This window comes from Ranitomeya variabilis, chromosome 6, assembly GCF_051348905.1.
Source record: "Ranitomeya variabilis isolate aRanVar5 chromosome 6, aRanVar5.hap1, whole genome shotgun sequence".
NCBI lineage: Eukaryota > Metazoa > Chordata > Amphibia > Anura > Dendrobatidae > Ranitomeya > Ranitomeya variabilis.
Window position 1 is genome coordinate 561,203,815 of NC_135237.1, and position 20,794 is coordinate 561,224,608.

At 53.0% G+C, this 20,794-nt stretch overlaps 1 protein-coding gene across 7 annotated transcripts in view; it reads right to left on the minus strand.

Moving 5' to 3' along the window:
• TSNARE1 (t-SNARE domain containing 1) overlaps window positions 1–20,794 on the minus strand; it is a 248,681-nt gene that overhangs the window by 153,926 nt on the left and 73,961 nt on the right. For 4 of the 7 annotated variants that reach the window (XM_077271329.1, XM_077271328.1, XM_077271323.1 and 1 more), the window contains 2 exons: window positions 15,437–15,514; window positions 13,485–13,554 (listed from right to left, as the gene is read on the minus strand). The exons of 2 other annotated variants lie outside the window; for them this stretch is intronic. In XM_077271329.1, the coding sequence (XP_077127444.1) occupies window positions 13,485–13,554; window positions 15,437–15,514 (148 nt within the window). The remainder of the gene's footprint in view (window positions 1–13,484; window positions 13,555–15,436; window positions 15,515–20,794) is intronic. One more of the 7 variants, XM_077271325.1, reaches the window with a different exon arrangement.

The window sequence follows — 20,794 nt, forward strand, 5'->3', positions numbered from 1 at the left end:
GATTACAATGTTGACCGGCATGGAAGTGACAGAGGAGCAAGGCTAAATAGCGACTCCCACATCCTGATGGAAACAGGTGAACAGAGAGGATGATGCACACCAGTTCAATTCCACCAGTGGCCACCGGGGGAGCCCAAAATCCAATTTCACAACACGCTTCATATACAGAGATAAGAACCCGACCCCGTTTCCTGTAGAGATAAGAACCCGCCCCCGCTTCCTATACAGAGATAAGAACCCGCCCCCGCTTCCTATAGAGATAAGAACCCACCCCCGCTTCCTGTAGAGATAAGAACCCACCCCTGCTTCATATACAGAGATAATAACCCGCCCCCACTTCCTGTACAGAGATAAGAACCCGCTCCCACTTTCTTGTACAAAGAACCTGCACCTGCTTCATATACAGAGTTAAGAACCCGCTTCCGCTTCCTGTACAGAGATAAGAACCCGCCCCTGCTTCATATACAGAGTTAAGAACCCGCTCCCGCTTCCTGTACAGAGATAAGAACCCGCCCCTGCTTCATATACAGAGATAAGAACCCGCCCCCGCTTCCTGTACAGAGATAAGAACCCGCCCCCGCTTCCTGTACAGAGATAAGAACCCGCCCCTGCTTCATATACAGAGTTAAGAACCCGCTTCCTGTACAGAGATAAGAACCCGCCCCTGCTTCATATACAGAGATAAGAACCCGCCCCCGCTTCCTGTACAGAGATAAGAACCCGCCCCTGCTTCATATACAGAGTTAAGAACCCGCTCCCGCTTCCTGTACAGAGATAAGAACCCGCCCCTGCTTCATATACAGAGATAAGAACCCGCCCCCGCTTCCTGTACAGAGATAAGAACCCGCCCCTGCTTCATATACAGAGTTAAGAACCCGCTCCCGCTTCCTGTACAGAGATAAGAACCCGCCCCTGCTTCATATACAGAGTTAAGAACCCGCCCCCACTTCCTGTACAGAGATAAGAACCCGCCCCTGCTTCATATACAGAGTTATGAACCCGCTCCCGCTTCCTGTACAGAGATAAGAACCCGACCCCGCTTCCTGTAGAGATAAGAACCCGCTCCCGCTTCCTGTACAGAGATAAGAACCCACCCCCGCTTCCTGTACAGAGATAAGAACCCGCTCCCACTTCCTGTACAAAGAACCCGCCCCTGCTTCATATACAGAGATAAGAACCCGCCCCCGCTTCATATACAGAGTTAAGAACCCACCCCCGCTTCATATACAGAGATAAGAACCCGACCATGCTTCATATACAGATATAAGAACCCGCCCCCACTTCCTGTACAGAGATAAGAACCCTCCCCGCTTCCTGTACAGAGATAAGAACCCACCCCCGCTTCCTGTAGAGATAAGAACCCGCCCCCGCTTCCTGTACAGAGATAAGAATCCGCCCCCGCTTCCTATAGAGACAAAGACCCACTTACTGTATTGAGACAGAGACCCTCCTCCATTCCATGTATGGAGACAGAGACCCTCTCCCTCTAGGGACAGAGACCCTCCTCCACTCCATGTATAAAACAGAGACCCTCTCCCACTTTTTGTAGGGACAGAGACCCTACGCCACTCCATGTATAAAAACAGAGACCCTTTCCCACTTCCTGTAGGAACAGAAATGCTCCTCCACTCCTTGTACAAAGACAGAGACCCTCTCTCACTTCTCGTACCAACAGAGACCCTCCCCCATTTCCGGTAATCCATCTTGCTGTCTCTGCTGATAGTTGACATCATGCCGTGGACAACTAGTTTCACAGAACAGAGAAACCAACTGGCCGGCACTATGGATGCCTTTTGGTTAAGTGTAGGATATTACGATCATGCCGTGGCCACCATTTGACCCCGACCTCACTATTAGTGCCGTGAGCATTCGGTGGTCAGGGGCTTGCCACGACTGAGGAGGCGAGAGCGTGTCCTTCCGAACAGGCAGAGTGAACACTACTTATGTTGCTGGCGGAGGTGCTTTCGGATGGCGGAGGTGCTTTCGGATGGCGGAGGTGCTTTCGGATGGTGGAGGAGTCGCTCCAGTACACGGGTTATTTTCAGCTGCATTTTCTTTGCCCACACAACTTGGCAGAAGGCGACAGGTAAGAAGGGAATTCCAGGTGCTAAATAATAAGATTTCCTGCAGATGTTTACTCCCAGCACATGCGAGCCGATGGGAATGCACGCTCTCCCCTGCGATAAGTCTATGGACCTGGCAACACATGCATGAACCAGGAGGATCAGGATGTGCAGTACCACAGCTGCCTTGTGGATTACAGGACAGCCTTTATGGTGAACACACACTGTATACAGTGCGATGCTCTGCGGCCAGCAGGCTCTGTAAAATGACAGTAGGAGGGAAGTATTTTTAGTCCGGGAAATGTGCGGCACTTAGCCATTTTCGGCTCATATGTGTCAAGGGGAGCAATTACACGGAAGCCATTAAGGACATGGAGGGAGTCAGATTCATGACGAGCGAGGCCACGGGATCATCAGCTTAAAGTGCAGGAGCAAAAGTGTCCCCCGCTGGGCAGGAGAGCGCCGCACAGAGCGGACCTCTTCACCTGCGCCCGGATCCGCGTCCAGGGTCTGACGAGAAGAGCCTTTATTAATAGGACTTCTGAGCCGCCATAATGACGCCGCTCTTCTAATACATGCACTCCAGCCAGCGCCGTACTGTCCCTCTGTAACCCTTCCTGGACGTGTATGAACAATCTGACAACTAAGTGCTTCCCGATACGGTCACCGCTGATCGGATGGTGACACTCCGCCAACAACCTCAGCCAGAACACAATTACTCATCCATATCCAGGAGGCGCAACAGAGGAAAAGTGTAATGCAAGGGAAAAAATGTCACCGACTTATCGCAGAAAATGGTGGAGGCCAAAGTGGCCAGAGGCCAAAGTGGCGAGGGGTAAGAGGCGAAAGGGGTGAGGGGCGGGAGGCGAAAGGGGCGAGGGGCGGGAGGCGAAAGGGGCGAGGGGAGGGAGGCGAAAGGGGCGAGGGGAGGGAGGCGAAAGGGGCGAGGGGAGGGAGGCGAAAGGGGCGAGGGGAGGGAGGCGAAAGGGGCGAGGGGAGGGAGGCGAAAGGGGCGAGGGGAGGGAGGCGAAAGGGGCGAGGGGAGGGAGACGAAAGGGACGAGGGGAGGGAGGCGAAAGGGGCGAGGGGAGGGAGGCGAAAGGGGCGAGGGGAGGGAGGCGAAAGGGGCGAGGGGCGGGAGGCGAAAGGGGCGAGGGGAGGGAGGCGAAAGGGGCGAGGGGCGGGAGGCGAAAGGGGCGAGGGGCGGGAGGCGAAAGGGGCGAGGGGCGGGAGGCGAAAGGGGCGAGGGGAGGGAGGCGAAAGGGGCGAGGGGCGGGAGGCGAAAGGGGCGAGGGGCGGGAGGCGAAAGGGGCGAGGGGCGGGAGACGAAAGGGGCGAGGGGAGGGAGGCGAAAGGGGCGAGGTGAGGGAGGCGAAAGGGGCGAGGGGCGGGAGGCGAAAGGGGCGAGGGGCGGGAGGCGAAAGGGGCGAGGGGCGGGAGGCGAAAGGGGCGAGGGGCGGGAGGCGAAAGGGGCGAGGGGCGGGAGGCCAAAGCGGAGAGGGGCGGGAGGCCAAAGCGGAGAGGGGCGGGAGGCCAAAGCGGAGAGGGGCGGGAGGCCAAAGCGGAGAGGGGCGGGAGGCCAAAGCGGAGAGGGGCGGGAGGCCAAAGAGGCGAGGGGCCAAAGGGGCGAGGGGCGGGAGGCCAAAGCGGAGAGGGGCGGGAGGCCAAAGCGGAGGGGCGGGAGGCCAAAGAGGAGGGGCGGGAGGCCAAAGGGGCCAGGGGAGGGAGGCCAAAGTGGAGAGGGGAGGGAGGCCAAAGGGGCGAGGGGCGGGAGGCTAAAGGGGCCAGGGGCGGGAGGCCAAAGGGGCCAGGGGAGGGAGGCCAAAGTGGAGAGGGGCGGGAGGCCAAAGGGGCGAGGGGCGGGAGGCCAAAGAGGCCAGGGGCGGGAGGCCAAAGGGGCCAGGGGCGGGAGGCCAAAAGGAAATCAAAGCCAAGTCCTGCTTTCATACAGCTGTAATTTGCTGCAATGTGTCAGAGAAGGTGACATGTACATGTGTGATGTCCAGGACTGGAGGACGTTCAGCTCACAGAGGATTGCCGACACTGGATGGAAAAACTAAGTACAAACAAGGCAGCATGAAGATGCGACAGGAAAAGGTCTCATTCAATGACAGCAAGCAGAGATTCAGAGAACTGTACAGATTTGCAGAGATAATTCTCAAACCCTGAATATTAAAAGGAAAATAACATAGAGCAGAATATTCAACAATGGAGGAGACCCGAGAGAGCGAACGATGAGGACATGACAAAGAAATGGTGGATTAATGTTCATATCCTGAAATGAAAGATGGCAGTAACCATGGAAATACAATGGGTGGAAGCAGAGCTGCCTCATTCCACATAACAGGGAAAGAAGAAAAAGATATAAATATGGCAAATCCATACAAAGTCACAAACAAGACAGGAGACAAAATAATAACTGAGAGGAACAGAAGAAATCATCCCCGTCCTCAGCGGAGGTCACACATCACCACACCAAAAACCAGGGTCTGACTGCCGAGAGGAAAGAGGAGGCCGAGAAACAGGCTGCTCTCTACATCCACGGCATGGGGAACAGAGATAGGAAGAGGAAAGAGATCACTGTACCACAAAGTCCGAGGAGACCTAAATTACAACACTGCCCCCTACATACAAGAATATAACTACTATAATACTGCTCCTATGTACAAGAATATAACTACTATAATACTGCCCCTATGTACAAGAATATGACTACTATAATACTGCCCCTATGTACAAGAATATAACTACTATAATACTGCTCCTATATACAAGAATATAACTACTATAATACTGCTCCTATGTACAAGAATATAACTACTATAATTCTGCTCCTATGTACAAGAATATAACTACTATAATACTGCCCCTATGTACAAGAATATAATTACTATAATACTGCTCCTATATACAAGAATATAACTACTATAATACTGCTCCTATGTACAAGAATATAACTACTATAATTCTGCTCCTATGTACAAGAATATAACTACTATAATACTGCCCCTATGTACAAGAATATAACTACTATAATACTGCTCCTATATACAAGAATATAACTACTATAATACTGCTCCTATGTACAAGAATATAACTACTATAATACTGCTCCTATATACAAGAATATAACTACTATAATACTGCCCCTATGTACAAGAATATAACTACTATAATACTGCTCCTATATACAAGAATATAACTACTATAATACTGCTCCTATGTACAAGAATATAACTACTATAATACTGCTCCTATATACAAGAATATAACTACTATAATACTGCTCCTATGTACAAGAATATAACTACTATAATACTGCCCCTATGTACAAGAATATAACTACTATAATACTGCCCCTATGTACAAGAATATAACTACTATAATACTGCTCCTATATACAAGAATATAACTACTATAATACTGCCCCTATGTACAAGAATATAACTACTATAATACTGCTCCCTATGTACAAGAATATAACTACTATAATACTGCTCCCTATGTACAAGAATATAACTACTATAATACTGCCCCAATGTACAAGAATATAACTACTATAATACTGTCCCTATGTACAAGAATATAACTACTGTAATACTGCCCCAATGTACAAGAATATAACTACTATAATACAGCACCTATGTACAAGAATATAACTACTATAATACTGCTCCTATGTACAAGAATATAACTACTATAATACTGCTCCTATGTACAAGAATATAACTACTGTAATACTGCCCCAATGTACAAGAATATAACTACTATAATACTGCACCTATGTACAAGAATATAACTACTATAATACTGCTCCTATGTACAAGAATATAACTACTATAATACTGCCCCTATGTACAAGAATATAACTACTATAATACTGCCCCTATGTACAGGAATATAACTACTATAATACTGCCGCTATGTACAAGAATATAACTACTATAATACTGCCCCTATGTACAAGAATATAACTACTATAATACTGCTCCTATGTACAAGAATATAACTACTATAATACTGTCCCTATGTACAAGAATATAACTACTATAATACTGCCGCTATGTACAAGAATATAACTACTATAATACTGCCCCTATGTACAAGAATATAACTACTATAATACTGCCCCTATGTACAAGATTATAACTACTATAATACTGCTCCCTATGTACAAGAATATAACTACTATAATACTGCCCCAATGTACAAGAATATAACTACTATAATACTGTCCCTATGTACAAGAATATAACTACTGTAATACTGCCCCAATGTACAAGAATATAACTACTATAATACAGCACCTATGTACAAGAATATAACTACTATAATACTGCTCCTATGTACAAGAATATAACTACTGTAATACTGCCCCAATGTACAAGAATATAACTACTATAATACTGCACCTATGTACAAGAATATAACTACTATAATACTGCACCTATGTACAAGAATATAACTACTATAATACTGCCCCTATGTACAAGAATATAATTACTATAATACTGCTCCCTATGTACAAGAATATAACTACTATAATACTGCTCCTATGTACAAGAATATAACTACTATAATACTGCCCCTATGTACAAGAATATAACTACTATAATACTGCCCCTATGTACAAGAATATAACTACTATAATACTGCCCCTATGTACAAGAATATAACTACTATAATACTGCTCCTATGTACAAGAATATAACTACTATAATACTGCCCCTATGTACAAGAATATAACTACTATAATACTGCTCCTATGTACAAGAATATAATTACTATAATACTGCTACTATGTACAAGAATATAACTACTATAATACTGCTCCGATATACAAGAATATAACTACTATAATACTGCTCCTATGTACAGGAATATAACTACTATAATACTGCTCCTATGCACAAGAATATAACTACTATAATACAGCCCCTATGTACAAGAATATAACTACTATAATACTGCTCCTATGCACAAGAATATAACTACTATAATACTGCTCCTATGTACAAGAATATGTCTACAGGTCCTTCTCAAAAAATTAGCATATAGTGTTAAATTTCATTATTTACCATAATGTAATGATTACAATTAAACTTTCATATATTATAGATTCATTATCCACCAACTGAAATTTGTCAGGTCTTTTATTGTTTTAATACTGATGATTTTGGCCTACAACTCCTGATAACCCAAAAAACCTGTCTCAATAAATTAGCATATTTCACCCGACCAATCAAATAAAAGTGTTTTTTAATACCAAACAAAAAAACCATCAAATAATAATGTTCAGTTATGCACTCAATACTTGGTCGGGAATCCTTTGGCAGAAATGACTGCTTCAATGCGGCGTGGCATGGAGGCAATCAGCCTGTGACACTGCTGAGATGTTATGGAGGCCCAGGATGCTTCAATAGCGGCCTTAAGCTCATCCAGAGTGTTGGGTCTGGCGTCTCTCAACTTTCTCTTCACAATATCCCACAGATTCTCTATGGGGTTCAGGTCAGGAGAGTTGGCAGGCCAATTGAGCACAGTAATACCATGGTCAGTAAACCATTTACCAGTGGTTTTGGCACTGTGAGCAGGTGCCAGGTCGTGCTGAAAAATGAAATCTTCATCTCCATAAAGCATTTCAGCCGATGGAAGCATGAAGTGCTCCAAAATCTCCTGATAGCTAGCTGCATTGACCCTGCCCTTGATGAAACACAGTGGACCAACACCAGCAGCTGACATGGCACCCCACACCATCACTGACTGTGGGTACTTGACACTGGACTTCAGGCATTTTGGCATTTCCTTCTCCCCAGTCTTCCTCCAGACTCTGGCACCTTGATTTCCGAATGACATGCAAAATTTGCTTTCATCAGAAAAAAGTACTTGGGACCACTTAGCAACAGTCCAGTGCTGCTTCTCTGTAGCCCAGGTCAGGCGCTTCTGCCGCTGTTTACCTGGGGAATGCGGCACCTGTAGCCCATTTCCTGCACACGCCTGTGCACGGTGGCTCTGGATGTTTCCACACCAGACTCAGTCCACTGCTTCCTCAGGTTCCCCAAGGTCTGGAATCGGTCCTTCTCCACAATCTTCCTCAGGGTCCGGTCACCTCTTCTCGTTGTACAGCGTTTTCTGCCACATTGTTTCCTTCCAACAGACTTACCATTGAGGTGCCTTGATACAGCACTCTGGGAACAGCCTATTTGTTGAGAAATTTCTTTCTGGGTCTTACCCTCTTGCTTGAGGGTGTCAATGATGGCCTTCTTGACATCTGTCAGGTCGCTAGTCTTACCCATGATGGGGGTTTTGAGTAATGAACCAGGCAGGGAGTTTTTAAAAGCCTCAGGTATCTTTTGCATGTGTTTAGAGTTAATTAGTTGATTCAGAAGATTAGGGTAATAGGTCGTTTAGAGAACCTTTTCTTGATATGCTAATTTATTGAGACAGGTTTTTTGGGTTATCAGGAGTTGTAGGCCAAAATCATCAGTATTAAAACAATAAAAGACCTGACAAATTTCAGTTGGTGGATAATGAATCTATAATATATGAAAGTTTAATTGTAATCATTACATTATGGTAAATAATGAAATTTAACACTATATGCTAATTTTTTGAGAAGGACCTGTACTATAATACTGCCCCTATGTACAAGAATATAACTACTATAATACTGCTCCTATGTACAAGAATATAACAACTATAATACTGCTCCTATGTACAAGAATATAACTACTATAATACTGCTCATATGTACAAGAATATAACTACTATAATACTGCTCCTATGTACAAGAATATAACTACTATAATACTGCTCCTATGTACAAGAATATAACCACTATAATACTGCTCATATGTACAAGAATATAACTACTATAATACTGCCCCTATGTACAAGAATATAACTACTATAATACTGCCCCTATGTACAAGAATATAACTACTATAATACTGCTCCTATGTACAAGAATATAACTACTATAATACTGCTCCTATGTATAAGAATATAACTACTATAATACTGCTCCTATGTATAAGAATATAACTACTATAATACTGCTCCTATGTACAAGAATATAACTACTATAATACTGCTCCTATGTACAAGAATATAACTACTATAATACTGCCCCTATGTACAAGAATATAACTACTATAATACTGCCCCTATGTACAGGAATATAACTACTATAATTCTGCAGGGTGACGCGTTCCTCTCACATATAGGTTTCCTGTAGTTATACCGCTCAGTTTTCTGCACTTTGATGGATTGAGTCAAAGGTTGGAAGCGTTTAACTAATGGTGGTTTAATGAAGAGCTCATACCCCGGCAGAGCCTGTGTGCGGCTGTTAAGTGCCAGGTTGTCTCATTGAGGGGAGGCCTTTCATGGCATCTCATGTATATTTCTTATAGGGCTTTGAGGAAGTGTTGGGGGGAGAGGAGACGATTTCCATAAACGCTTTGACACGTCGTTTAGAGTCATGCTAATGTGCTAATCCCTTCAAAGTAATACCAAGAATGCACAGCTACAGCCCTGAGCTTAACTCGCACTGCGCTCTCGCCATTTATTCCTGCAGCTCTGTAATCCGGACATGAAAGCGCTGCTCTAAGAGTAAAGAGATTACTAGATTTGAATATTTACTTTATATGGTGCAGGATTTTTTTATGTTCTCAGTAAAACATCTACATCATGACTTTACTTTGTCAACTGTTTTTACAGATAGAAATAGCTGAGCAGAAGCACAATATTAACTTTTACATGGTCGCCTATCCCACAGGAGATACTCCTGGATATTCACATCCTGTATTATACTGCAGAGCTGCACTCACTATTCTGCTGGTGCAGTCACTGTGTACATACATTACATTACTGATCCTGAGTTACATCCTGTATTATCCTCCAGAGCTGCACTCACTATTCTGCTGGTGCAGTCACTGTGTGCATACATTACATTACTGACCCGGAATTACCTCCTGTATTATACCCCAGAGCTGCACTCACTATTCTGCTGGTGCAGTCACTGTGTACATACATTACTGATCCTGAGTTACATCCTGTATTATACTCCAGAGCTGCACTCACTATTCTGCTGGTGCAGTCACTGTGTACATACATTACATTACTGATCCGGAGTTACATCCTGTATTATACCCCAGAGCTGCACTCACTATTCTGCTGGTGCAGTCACTGTGTACATACATTACATTACTGATCCTGAGTTACATCCTATATTATACCCCAGAGCTGCACTCACTATTCTGCTGGTGCAGTCACTGTGTACATACATTACTGATCCTGAGTTACATCCTGTATTATACTCCAGAGCTGCACTCACTATTCTGCTGGTGCAGTCACTGTGTACATACATTACATTACTGATCCGGAGTTACATCCTGTATTATACCCCAGAGCTGCACTCACTATTCTGCTGGTGCAGTCACTGTGTACATACAATACATTACTGATCCTGAGTTACATCCTGTATTATACTCCAGAGCTGCACTCACTATTCTGCTGGTGCAGTCACTGTGTACATACATTACATTACTGATCCTGAGTTACATTCTGTATTATACCCCAGAGCTGCACTCACTATTCTGCTGGTGCAGTCACTGTGTACATACATTACATTACTGATCCTGAGTTACATCCTATATTATACCCCAGAGCTGCACTCACTATTCTGCTGGTGCAGTCACTGTGTACATACATTACATTACTGATCCTGAGTTACCTCCTGTATTATACCCCAGAGCTGCACTCACTATTCTGCTGGTGCAGTCACTGTGTACATACATTACATTACTGATCCTGAGTTACATCCTGTATTATACTCCAGAGCTGCTCTCACTATTCTGCTGGTGCAGTCACTGTGTACATACATTACATTACTGATCTGGAGTCACACCCTGTATTATACCCCAGAGCTGCACTCACTATTCTGCTGGTGCAGTCACTGTGTACATACATTACATTACTGATCCTGAGTTACATCCTGTATTATACTCCAGAGCTGCGCTCACTATTCTGCTGGTGCAGTCACTATCACAGGTGGTTTGGTTTGATCATACCTCAGCTGAAGAAAGCTACATAAGTTATAAACTCTCCCATTGGAAGATCAGAATGAGCTCACTGACAGATTCTCAGTTCATCCATTCTGCAGCCAGCAATAGACAGTGCAACCCAGAGGCTACAGGAGTCAGACAGCGCAACATTTGTAATGGAACCCAATGGCAGACATGATTGTTAGCCGTCCTCTTTGTACTGCTTCAGTTGCTGCTTGTGGATATATACTGACTACTGGGTGTTATTTCCTTTGTCACCAGGACGAGTCCCAATGCTCCGACTGTGAATCCTGTAATACCGGACTATCAATGTGTCACACATTTTCAGGAGGAATAAAACAACATGAATGTCCAGGAGAGACGCTTGTGATACATTTCTTGTGCACTGTGCCTGCAGGAGAGGCACCGTCCATGATCCCCGTGAGCGGAGCAGTGGCGTGGCAGTGGGTGTACGCCGAGGGGTCGCTGCACTCTCACAGCCTTTGTTCCGTGTTCCCGCGCTCCGTACGTGTCGGCAGGTGTACGCGGAGGGGTCACTGCGCTCTCACAGCCTTTGTCCCGTGTTCCCGCGCTCCGTACGTGTTGGCGGGTGTACGCGGAGGGATCGCTGCGCTCTCACAGCCTTTGTTCCGTGTTCCCGCGCTCCGTACGTGTCGGCGGGTGTACGCCGAGGGGTCGCTGCACTCTCACAGCCTTTGTTCCGTGTTCCCGCGCTCCGTACATGTCGGCAGGTGTACACGGAGGGATCGCTGCACTCTCACAGCCTTTGTCCCGTGTTCCCGCGCTCCGTACGTGTCGGCGGGTGTACGCCGAGGGGTCGCTGCACTCTCACAGCCTTTGTTCCGTGTTCCCGCGCTCCGTACGTGTCGGCGGGTGTACGCCGAGGGGTCGCTGCACTCTCACAGCCTTTGTTCCGTGTTCCCGCGCTCCGTACGTGTCGGCGGGTGTACGCCGAGGGGTCGCTGCACTCTCACAGCCTTTGTTCCGTGTTCCCGCGCTCCGTACATGTCGGCGGGTGTACGCCGAGGGGTCGCTGCACTCTCACAGCCTTTGTTCCGTGTTCCCGCGCTCCGTACGTGTCGGCGGGTGTACGCCGAGGGGTCGCTGCACTCTCACAGCCTTTGTTCCGTGTTCCCGCGCTCCGTACGTGTCGGCGGGTGTACGCCGAGGGGTCGCTGCACTCTCACAGCCTTTGTTCCGTGTTCCCGCGCTCCGTACATGTCGGCAGGTGTACACGGAGGGATCGCTGCACTCTCACAGCCTTTGTCCCGTGTTCCCGCGCTCCGTACGTGTCGGCGGGTGTACGCCGAGGGGTCGCTGCACTCTCACAGCCTTTGTTCCGTGTTCCCGCGCTCCGTACATGTCGGCAGGTGTACACGGAGGGATCGCTGCGCTCTCACAGCCTTTGTCCCGTGTTCCCGCGCTCCGTACGTGTCGGCGGGTGTACGCGGAGGGATCGCTGCGCTCTCACAGCCTTTGTTCCGTGTTCCCGCGCTCCGTACGTGTCGGCGGGTGTACGCCGAGGGGTCGCTGCACTCTCACAGCCTTTGTTCCGTGTTCCCGCGCTCCGTACATGTCGGCAGGTGTACACGGAGGGATCGCTGCGCTCTCACAGCCTTTGTCCCGTGTTCCCGCGCTCCGTACGTGTCGGCGGGTGTACGCGGAGGGATCGCTGCGCTCTCACAGCCTTTGTCCCGTGTTCCCACGCTCCGTAGATGTCGGCAGGTGTACACGGAGGGGTCACTGCGCTCTCACAGCCTTTGTCCCGTGTTCCCGCGCGCCGTACGTGTCGGCGGGTGTACGCGGAGGGGTCGCTGCGCTCTCACAGCCTTTGTCCCATGTTCCCGCACTCCGTACGTGTCGGCGAGTGTACGCGGAGGGGTCGCTGCACTCTCACACCCTTCGTTCCGTGTTCCCGCGCTCCGTAGGTGTCGGCGGGTGTACGCGGAGGGGTCGCTGCGCTCTCACAGCCTTTGTGTCCTGTTAATAAGCTCACGGTTTCTCCTCCTGACGGCCCGGCCCTGAGATGTGGGGCCTTGTTTGCGTGACTTGGCTCACACTTTCCTGTGGCGGTTTTGCATAACGAGCGCTGATCGATAATTGTATACACTGCTCGGCGCTTGTACATGAGCACGGAATGATGGCGAGATGGCTGCGTGGCCCCAATAAAGCCTCCATATTCTCAGCAGCACGTGTGCTGCCGAGTTCGATGCCTCTGGGGATGTAATCGGCCCAATGAGCGAGGAGCTACTAATCTGACCTGCGGAGGCAGGAGATGCAGGTTGCAGACATTGTCCTTATCCCCCCGATGCCCCCGATACATCCAGCAAACACATGACAGAAAACAGCGGTGACTTACAGGCGGTCTCTGAGCTCGGGTGTATCACTGGCAGTCCCCAAGGAGCGCAGCTGTCTCTCCAGAGACTGCACTGTCAACAAGAGACACAAGAAGAAACTGAATACACACAACCCGCTCTACGTTTACATGGGACTGCAGGTAAAAACTAACAGGAAGATCTAACACAGAAAAGTAAATAAGCGCTAATGTATAGTTTTTTCACTTCTATCCCCTATGACAACACTTCTTGTGACTATACGGACATTATCATATCATGCAAAACAGCAACCAATCTCAATCCAGAGAGAGAAGAGACTGTTAACCGGCGGCATTCCCTATGATAACTACAGGACAAAGCAGGAAGTGTTGTCATGGGCTCACTAGTGTAGGAAGCTAGCTCTGATACATGGAGTAATTCAGATCTTCAGGTGGCTCGTCTGCAGAGCAGCTGCCAAATCATGCAGCGCGGACGTCGCAAACTCAGCTCTGCTAGATCTAATGTGCATATACACACATGCAAGCATCGGCCATTGTCAGAAAAACGCAGTAACAGCTACGGTCTGTACATCCTGGCTGGTGGCACTACACTGGGACTAAAGTCACCCCTGTCCTGCCTGCGACCCCCGATCCTGCCCGCGACCGCCCATCCTGCCCGCGACTCCCGATCCTGCCCCCCAATCCTGCTCGCGACCCCCAATCCAGCCCTCGACCCCCGATCCTGCCCCCCAATCCTGCCCGTGACCCCCAATCCAGCCCACAACCCCGATCCTGCCCCCCAATCCTGCCCGCGACCCCCGATCCTGCCTGCGACACCCGATCCTACCCAAGACCCCCAATCCAGCCCACGACCCCGATCCTGCCCGCGACCCCCCATCCTGCCCACGACTCCCGATCCTGCCCCCCAATCCTGCTCGCAACCCCCAATCCAGCCCACAACCCCCGATCCTGCCCCCCAATCCTGCCCACGACCCCCAATCCGGCCCGCGACCCCCGATCCTGACCCCCAATCCTGCCCGTGACCCCCAATCCAGCCCACAACCCCCGATCCTGCCCCTCAATCCTGCCCGCGACACCCGATCCTGCCCGCGACACCCGATCCTGCCCGCGACACCCGATCCTGCCCGCGACACCCGATCCTGCCCGCGACACCCGATCCTGCCCGCGACCCCCGATCCTGCCCGCGACACCCGATCCTACCCACAACCCCCAATCCAGCCCATGACCCCCAATCCAGCCCGCGACCCCCAATCCTGACCCCCATCTTGCCCGTGACCCCCAATTCTGCCCGTGAACTCCAATCCTGCCCGCGACTCCTCTGGACTACTGAAATAAAGCTTAACGAATAACTAGATGACACGCTTTGCAACTTTTAATACATAGTTTGTTTTTTATATTAGCGATTTTTAAAGATTTCTGCCTGCCATCAGTGAGTGAAAACTGAAATATTGCCTTATTCCTACACCCGTCATAAGGTGAAGGCTTGTTACAATGTGTCAGTGCATTCAGGAGCATGCATCTATTCCAGACAATCTTATAGAGATAATATGCGGCACTGATACATTGTGACAAACTATCAGAAGAGCTGGTGTCAACTGACAGCAGATTTCCCATACTGATGCATTGTAACAAACCTTCAGGACATTAGGGGCGTTAGGATGGTTTAGACTGTAACAAACCCTCACCAAAGCTCAGCTGCTGGGCTCGGGACTGTGCACTGTTACACTGTAACAACTGCTCAGTAACACCAAGCCTGGAGCGATACACTAACAAACCCTCCGGACATTGCTGATCGAACTCGTCTACACTGTAACAAACCCTGGAGAAAGAACTACACTGACACACTGCAACAAACATTCCTAACAGGTGAGGGCTTTGTGGCGCTGCCATCTTCAGCTCACATAAAGCACCCTGCCTAGTGACCCAGCGCTGAGCGCAGCACCCGGGTATGGACTAGCGGAGGACGTGATACCCACCGTTGGCATTTATTTTAAACACATCATCCGAAGTGATCTGGAACAGCTCTTCAAGGTCATTGGGATCAATCTGAGTGGCTGTTAAAAGAAAGAAAAAAAAAAAGTATTACAGACATCTAGAAGGAGACTGGAGATAGGGGGCGCCGCAGGCCAGGGAGGGAGGGGAGGCACAGACAGGGGTGAAAGGGAAGCCGCAGGCCAGGGAGGAAGGGGAGCCACAGGCCAGGGAGGGAGGGGAGCCACAGGCCAGGGAGGGAGGGGAGCCACAGGCCAGGAAGGAAGGGGAGCCACAGGCCAGGAAAGAAGGGGTGCCGCAGGCCAGGGAGGGAGGGGAGGCACAGACAGGGGTGAAAGGGGAGCCGCAGGCCAGGGAGGGAGGGGAGCCACAGGCCAGGGAGGAAGGGGAGCCGCAGGCCAGGGAGGGAGGGGAGGCACAGGCCAGGGAGGGAGGGGAGCCACAGGCCAGGGAGGGAGGGGAGCCGCAGGCCAGGGAGGGAGGGGAGGCACAGACAGGGGTGAAAGGGGAGCCGCAGGCCAGGGAGGAAGGGGAGCCACAGGCCAGGGAGGGAGGGGAGCCACAGGCCAGGGAGGGAGGGGAGCCACAGGCCAGGAAGGAAGGGGAGCCACAGGCCAGGAAGGAAGGGGTGCCGCAGGCCAGGGAGGGAGGGGAGGCACAGACAGGGGTGAAAGGGGAGCCGCAGGCCAGGGAGGGAGGGGAGCCACAGGCCAGGGAGGAAGGGGAGCCGCAGGCCAGGGAGGGAGGGGAGGCACAGGCCAGGGAGGGAGGGGAGCCACAGGCCAGGGAGGGAGGGGAGCCGCAGGCCAGGGAGGGAGGGGAGGCACAGACAGGGGTGAAAGGGGAGCCGCAGGCCAGGGAGGAAGGGGAGCCACAGGCCAGGGAGGGAGGGGAGCCACAGGCCAGGGAGGGAGGGGAGCCACAGGCCAGGGAGGAAGGGGAGCCACAGGCCAGGAAGGAAGGGGTGCCGCAGGCCAGGGAGGGAGGGGAGGCACAGACAGGGGTGAAAGGGGAGCCGCAGGCCAGGGAGGGAGGGGAGCCACAGGCCAGGGAGGAAGGGGAGCCGCAGGCCAGGGAGGGAGGGGAGGCCCAGGCCAGGGAGGGAGGGGAGCCACAGGCCAGGGAGGGAGGGGAGCCGCAGGCCAGGGAGGGAGGGGAGGCACAGACAGGGGTGAAAGGGGAGCCGCAGGCCAGGGAGGAAGGGGAGCCGCAGGCCAGGGAGGGAGGGGAGCCGCAGGCCAGGGAGGAAGGGGAGCCACAGGCCAGGGAGGAAGGGGCGCCGCAGGCCAGGGAGGGAGGGGAGCCGCAGGCAAGGGAGGAAGGGGAGCCGCAGGCCAGGGAGGGAGGGGAGGCACAGACGGGTGAAAGGGGAGCCGCAGGCCAGGGAGGGAGGGGAGCCACAGGCCAGGGAGGAAGGGGAGCCGCAGGCCAGGGAGGAAGGGGAGCCGCAGGCCAGGGAGGGAGGGGAGCCGCAGGCAAGGGAGGAAGGGGAGCCGCAGGCCAGGGAGGGAGGGGAGGCGCAGACGGGTGAAAGGGGAGCCGCAGGCCAGGGAGGGAGGGGAGGCACAGACAGGGGTGAAAGGGGAGCCGCAGGCCAGGGAGGAAGGGGAGCCGCAGGCCAGGGAGGAAGGGGAGCCGCAGGCCAGGGAGGAAGGGGAGCCGCAGGCCAGGGAGGAAGGGGAGCCGCAGGCCAGGGAGGAAGGGGAGCCGCAGGCCAGGGAGGAAGGGGAGCCGCAGGCCAGGGAGGAAGGGGAGCCGCAGGCCAGGGAGGGAGGGGAGCCACAGGCCAGGGAGGAAAGGGAGCCACAAACAGGGGTGAAAGGGGAGCCGCAGGCCAGGGAGGGAGGGGAGGCACAGACAGGGGTGAAAGGGGAGCCGCAGGCCAGGGAGGAAGGGGAGCCGCAGGCCAGGGAGGAAGGGGAGCCGCAGGCCAGGGAGGAAGGGGAGCCGCAGGCCAGGGAGGAAGGGGAGCCGCAGGCCAGGGAGGAAGGGGAGCCGCAGGCCAGGGAGGAAGGGGAGCCGCAGGCCAGGGAGGAAGGGGAGCCGCAGGCCAGGGAGGAAGGGGAGCCGCAGGCCAGGGAGGAAGGGGAGCCGCAGGCCAGGGAGGGAGGGGAGCCACAGGCCAGGGAGGAAAGGGAGCCACAAACAGGGGTGAAAGGGGAGCCGCAGGCCAGGGAGGGAGGGGAGCCGCAGGCCAGGGAGGGAGGGTAGCCGCAGGCCAGGGAGGAAGGGGAGCCACAGACAGGGGTGAAAGGGGAGCCGCAGGCCAGGGATGAAAGGAAGCCGCAGGCCAGGGAGGAAGGGGAGCCGCAGGCCAGGGAGGAAGGGGAGCCACAGGCAAGGGAGGAAGGGGAGACTCAGGCCAGGGAGGAAAGGAAGCAGCAGGTCAGGGAGGAAAGGAAGCCTCAGGCCAGGGAGGGAGGGGAGCCGCAGTCCAGGGAGGAAGGGGAGCCGCAGGCAAGGGAGGAAGGGGAGCCGCAGGCAAGGGAGGAAGGGGAGCCGCAGGCAATGCAAGGGAGGACGGGGAGCTAAAGGCAATGCAAGGGAGGACGAGGAGCCGCAGGCAAGGGAGGAAGGGGAGCCGCAAGCAAGGGAGGGGAGCCACAGGAAAGGGAGGAAAGGGAGCCGCAGGCAATGCAAGGGAGGAAGGGGAGTCGCAGGCAATGCAAGGGAGGAAGGGGAGCCGCAGGCAATCCAAGGGAGGAAGGCAAGCCGCAGGCAATGCAAGGAAAAAAGGGGAGCCGCAGGCAAGTGAAGAAGGGTAGCCGCAGGCAAAGGAGTAAAAGGAGCTGCAGGCAAAGGAGTAAGGGGAGCCGCAGTAAGGGGAGGAGCAGGCAAGGGAGGAAGGGGAGGAGCAGGCAAGGGAGGAAGGGGAGGAGCAGGCAAGGGAGGAAGGGGAGCCGCAAGCAAGGGAGGAAGGGGAGACGCAAGCAAGGGAGGAAGGGGAGACGCAAGCAAGGGAGGAAGGGGAGACGCAAGCATGGGAGGAAAGGGAGCTGCAAGCAAGGGAGGAAGGGCAGCCGACTCATTCTAGGGGGCCGGACGGGGCCACCGACTCATTCTAGGGGGCCGGACGGGGCCACCGACTCATTCTAGGGGGCCGGACGGGGCCACCGACTCATTCTAGGGGGCCGGACGGGGCCACCGACTCATTCTAGGGGGCCGGACGGGGCCACCGACTCATTCTAGGGGGCCGGACGGGGCCACCGACTCATTCTAGGGGGCCGGACGGGGCCACCGACTCATTCTAGGGGGCCGGACGGGGCCACCGACTCATTCTAGGGGGCCGGACGGGGCCACCGACTCATTCTAGGGGGCCGGACGGGGCCACCGACTCATTCTAGGGGGCCGGACGGGGCCACCGACTCATTCTAGGGGGCCGGACGGGGCCACCGACTCATTCTAGGGGGCCGGACGGGGCCACCGACTCATTCTAGGGGGCCGGACGGGGCCACCGACTCATTCTAGGGGGCCGGACGGGGCCACCGACTCATTCTAGGGGGCCGGACGGGGCCACCGACTCATTCTAGGGGGCCGGACGGGGCCACCGACTCATTCTAGGGGGCCGGACGGGGCCACCGACTCATTCTAGGGGGCCGGACGGGGCCACCGACTCATTCTAGGGGGCCGGACGGGGCCACCGACTCATTCTAGGGGGCCGGACGGGGCCACCGACTCATTCTAGGGGGCCGGACGGGGCCACCGACTCATTCTAGGGGGCCGGACGGGGCCACCGACTCATTCTAGGGGGCCGGACGGGGCCACCGACTCATTCTAGGGGGCCGGACGGGGCCACCGACTCATTCTAGGGGGCCGGACGGGGCCACCGACTCATTCTAGGGGGCCGGACGGGGCCACCGACTCATTCTAGGGGGCCGGACGGGGCCACCGACTCATTCTAGGGGGCCGGACGGGGCCACCGACTCATTCTAGGGGGCCGGACGGGGCCACCGACTCATTCTAGGGGGCCGGACGGGGCCACCGACTCATTCTAGGGGGCCGGACGGGGCCACCGACCCATTCTAGGGGGCCGGACGGGGCCACCGACCCATTCTAGGGGGCCGGACGGGGCCACCGACCCATTCTAGGGGGCCGGACGGGGCCACCGACTCATTCTAGGGGGCCGGACGGGGCCACCGACTCATTCTAGGGGGCCGGACGGGGCCACCGACTCATTCTAGGGGGCCGGACGGGGCCACCGACTCATTCTAGGGGGCCGGACGGGGCCACCGACTCATTCTAGGGGGCCGGACGGGGCCACCGACTCATTCTAGGGGGCCGGACGGGGCCACCGACTCATTCTAGGGGGCCGGATGGGGCCACCGACTCATTCTAGGGGGCCGGACGGGGCCACCGACTCATTCTAGGGGGCCGGACGGGGCCACCGACTCATTCTAGGGGGCCGGACGGGGCCACTGACTTATTCCAGGGGGCCGGACGGGGCCATGACTCATTCCAGGGAGCCGGATGGGCCACGGACTCATTCTAGGGGGCCGGAAGGGGTCGCTGACTCACTCTAGGGGGCCGGACAGGGTCGTTGACATTCTAGGGGGCCGCTGACTCATTCTAGGGGGCCAGACGGGGTCGCTGACTCACTCTAGGGGGCCGCACGGGGTCGTCGACATTCTAGGGGGCCGGATGGGGTCGCTGACCCACTCCAGGGGGCCGCACGGGGTCGCCAACTCATTTTAGGGGGCCGGACAATCATCTGATGAAGAAACAGAACTGCTCTGTAATATAGGGACTTCAGGTGAGATGGGAAGAGAGTGGCTGACAAACTCGCTGATTGTTTCCATTCACCAATAGCAGTAAATATCTACAGGTTAAGTAATGCATGTAAACCATGACAGCAGAATAGCGAGTGCAGCTCTTGAGTAAAATACAGGATGTAACTCAGGATCAGTAATGTAATGTATGTACATAGTGACTGCACCAGCAGAATAGTGAGTGCAGCTCTGGAATATAATACAGGATGTAACTCAGGATCAGTAATGTAATGTATGTACACAGTGACTGCACCAGCAGCATAGTGAGTGCAGCTCTGGAGTATAATACAGGATGTAACTCAGGATCAGTAATGTAATGTATGTTCACAGTGACTGCACCAGCAGAATAGTGAGTGCAGTTCTGGAGTATAATACAGGATGTAACTCAGGATCAGTAATGTATGTACACAGTGACTGCACCAGCAGAATAGTGAGTGCAGTTCTGGAGTATAATACAGGATGTAACTCAGGATCAGTAATGTATGTACACAGTGACTGCACCAGCAGAATAGTGAGTGCAGCTCTGGAATATAATACAGGAGGTAACTCAGGATCAGTAATGTAATGTATGTACAC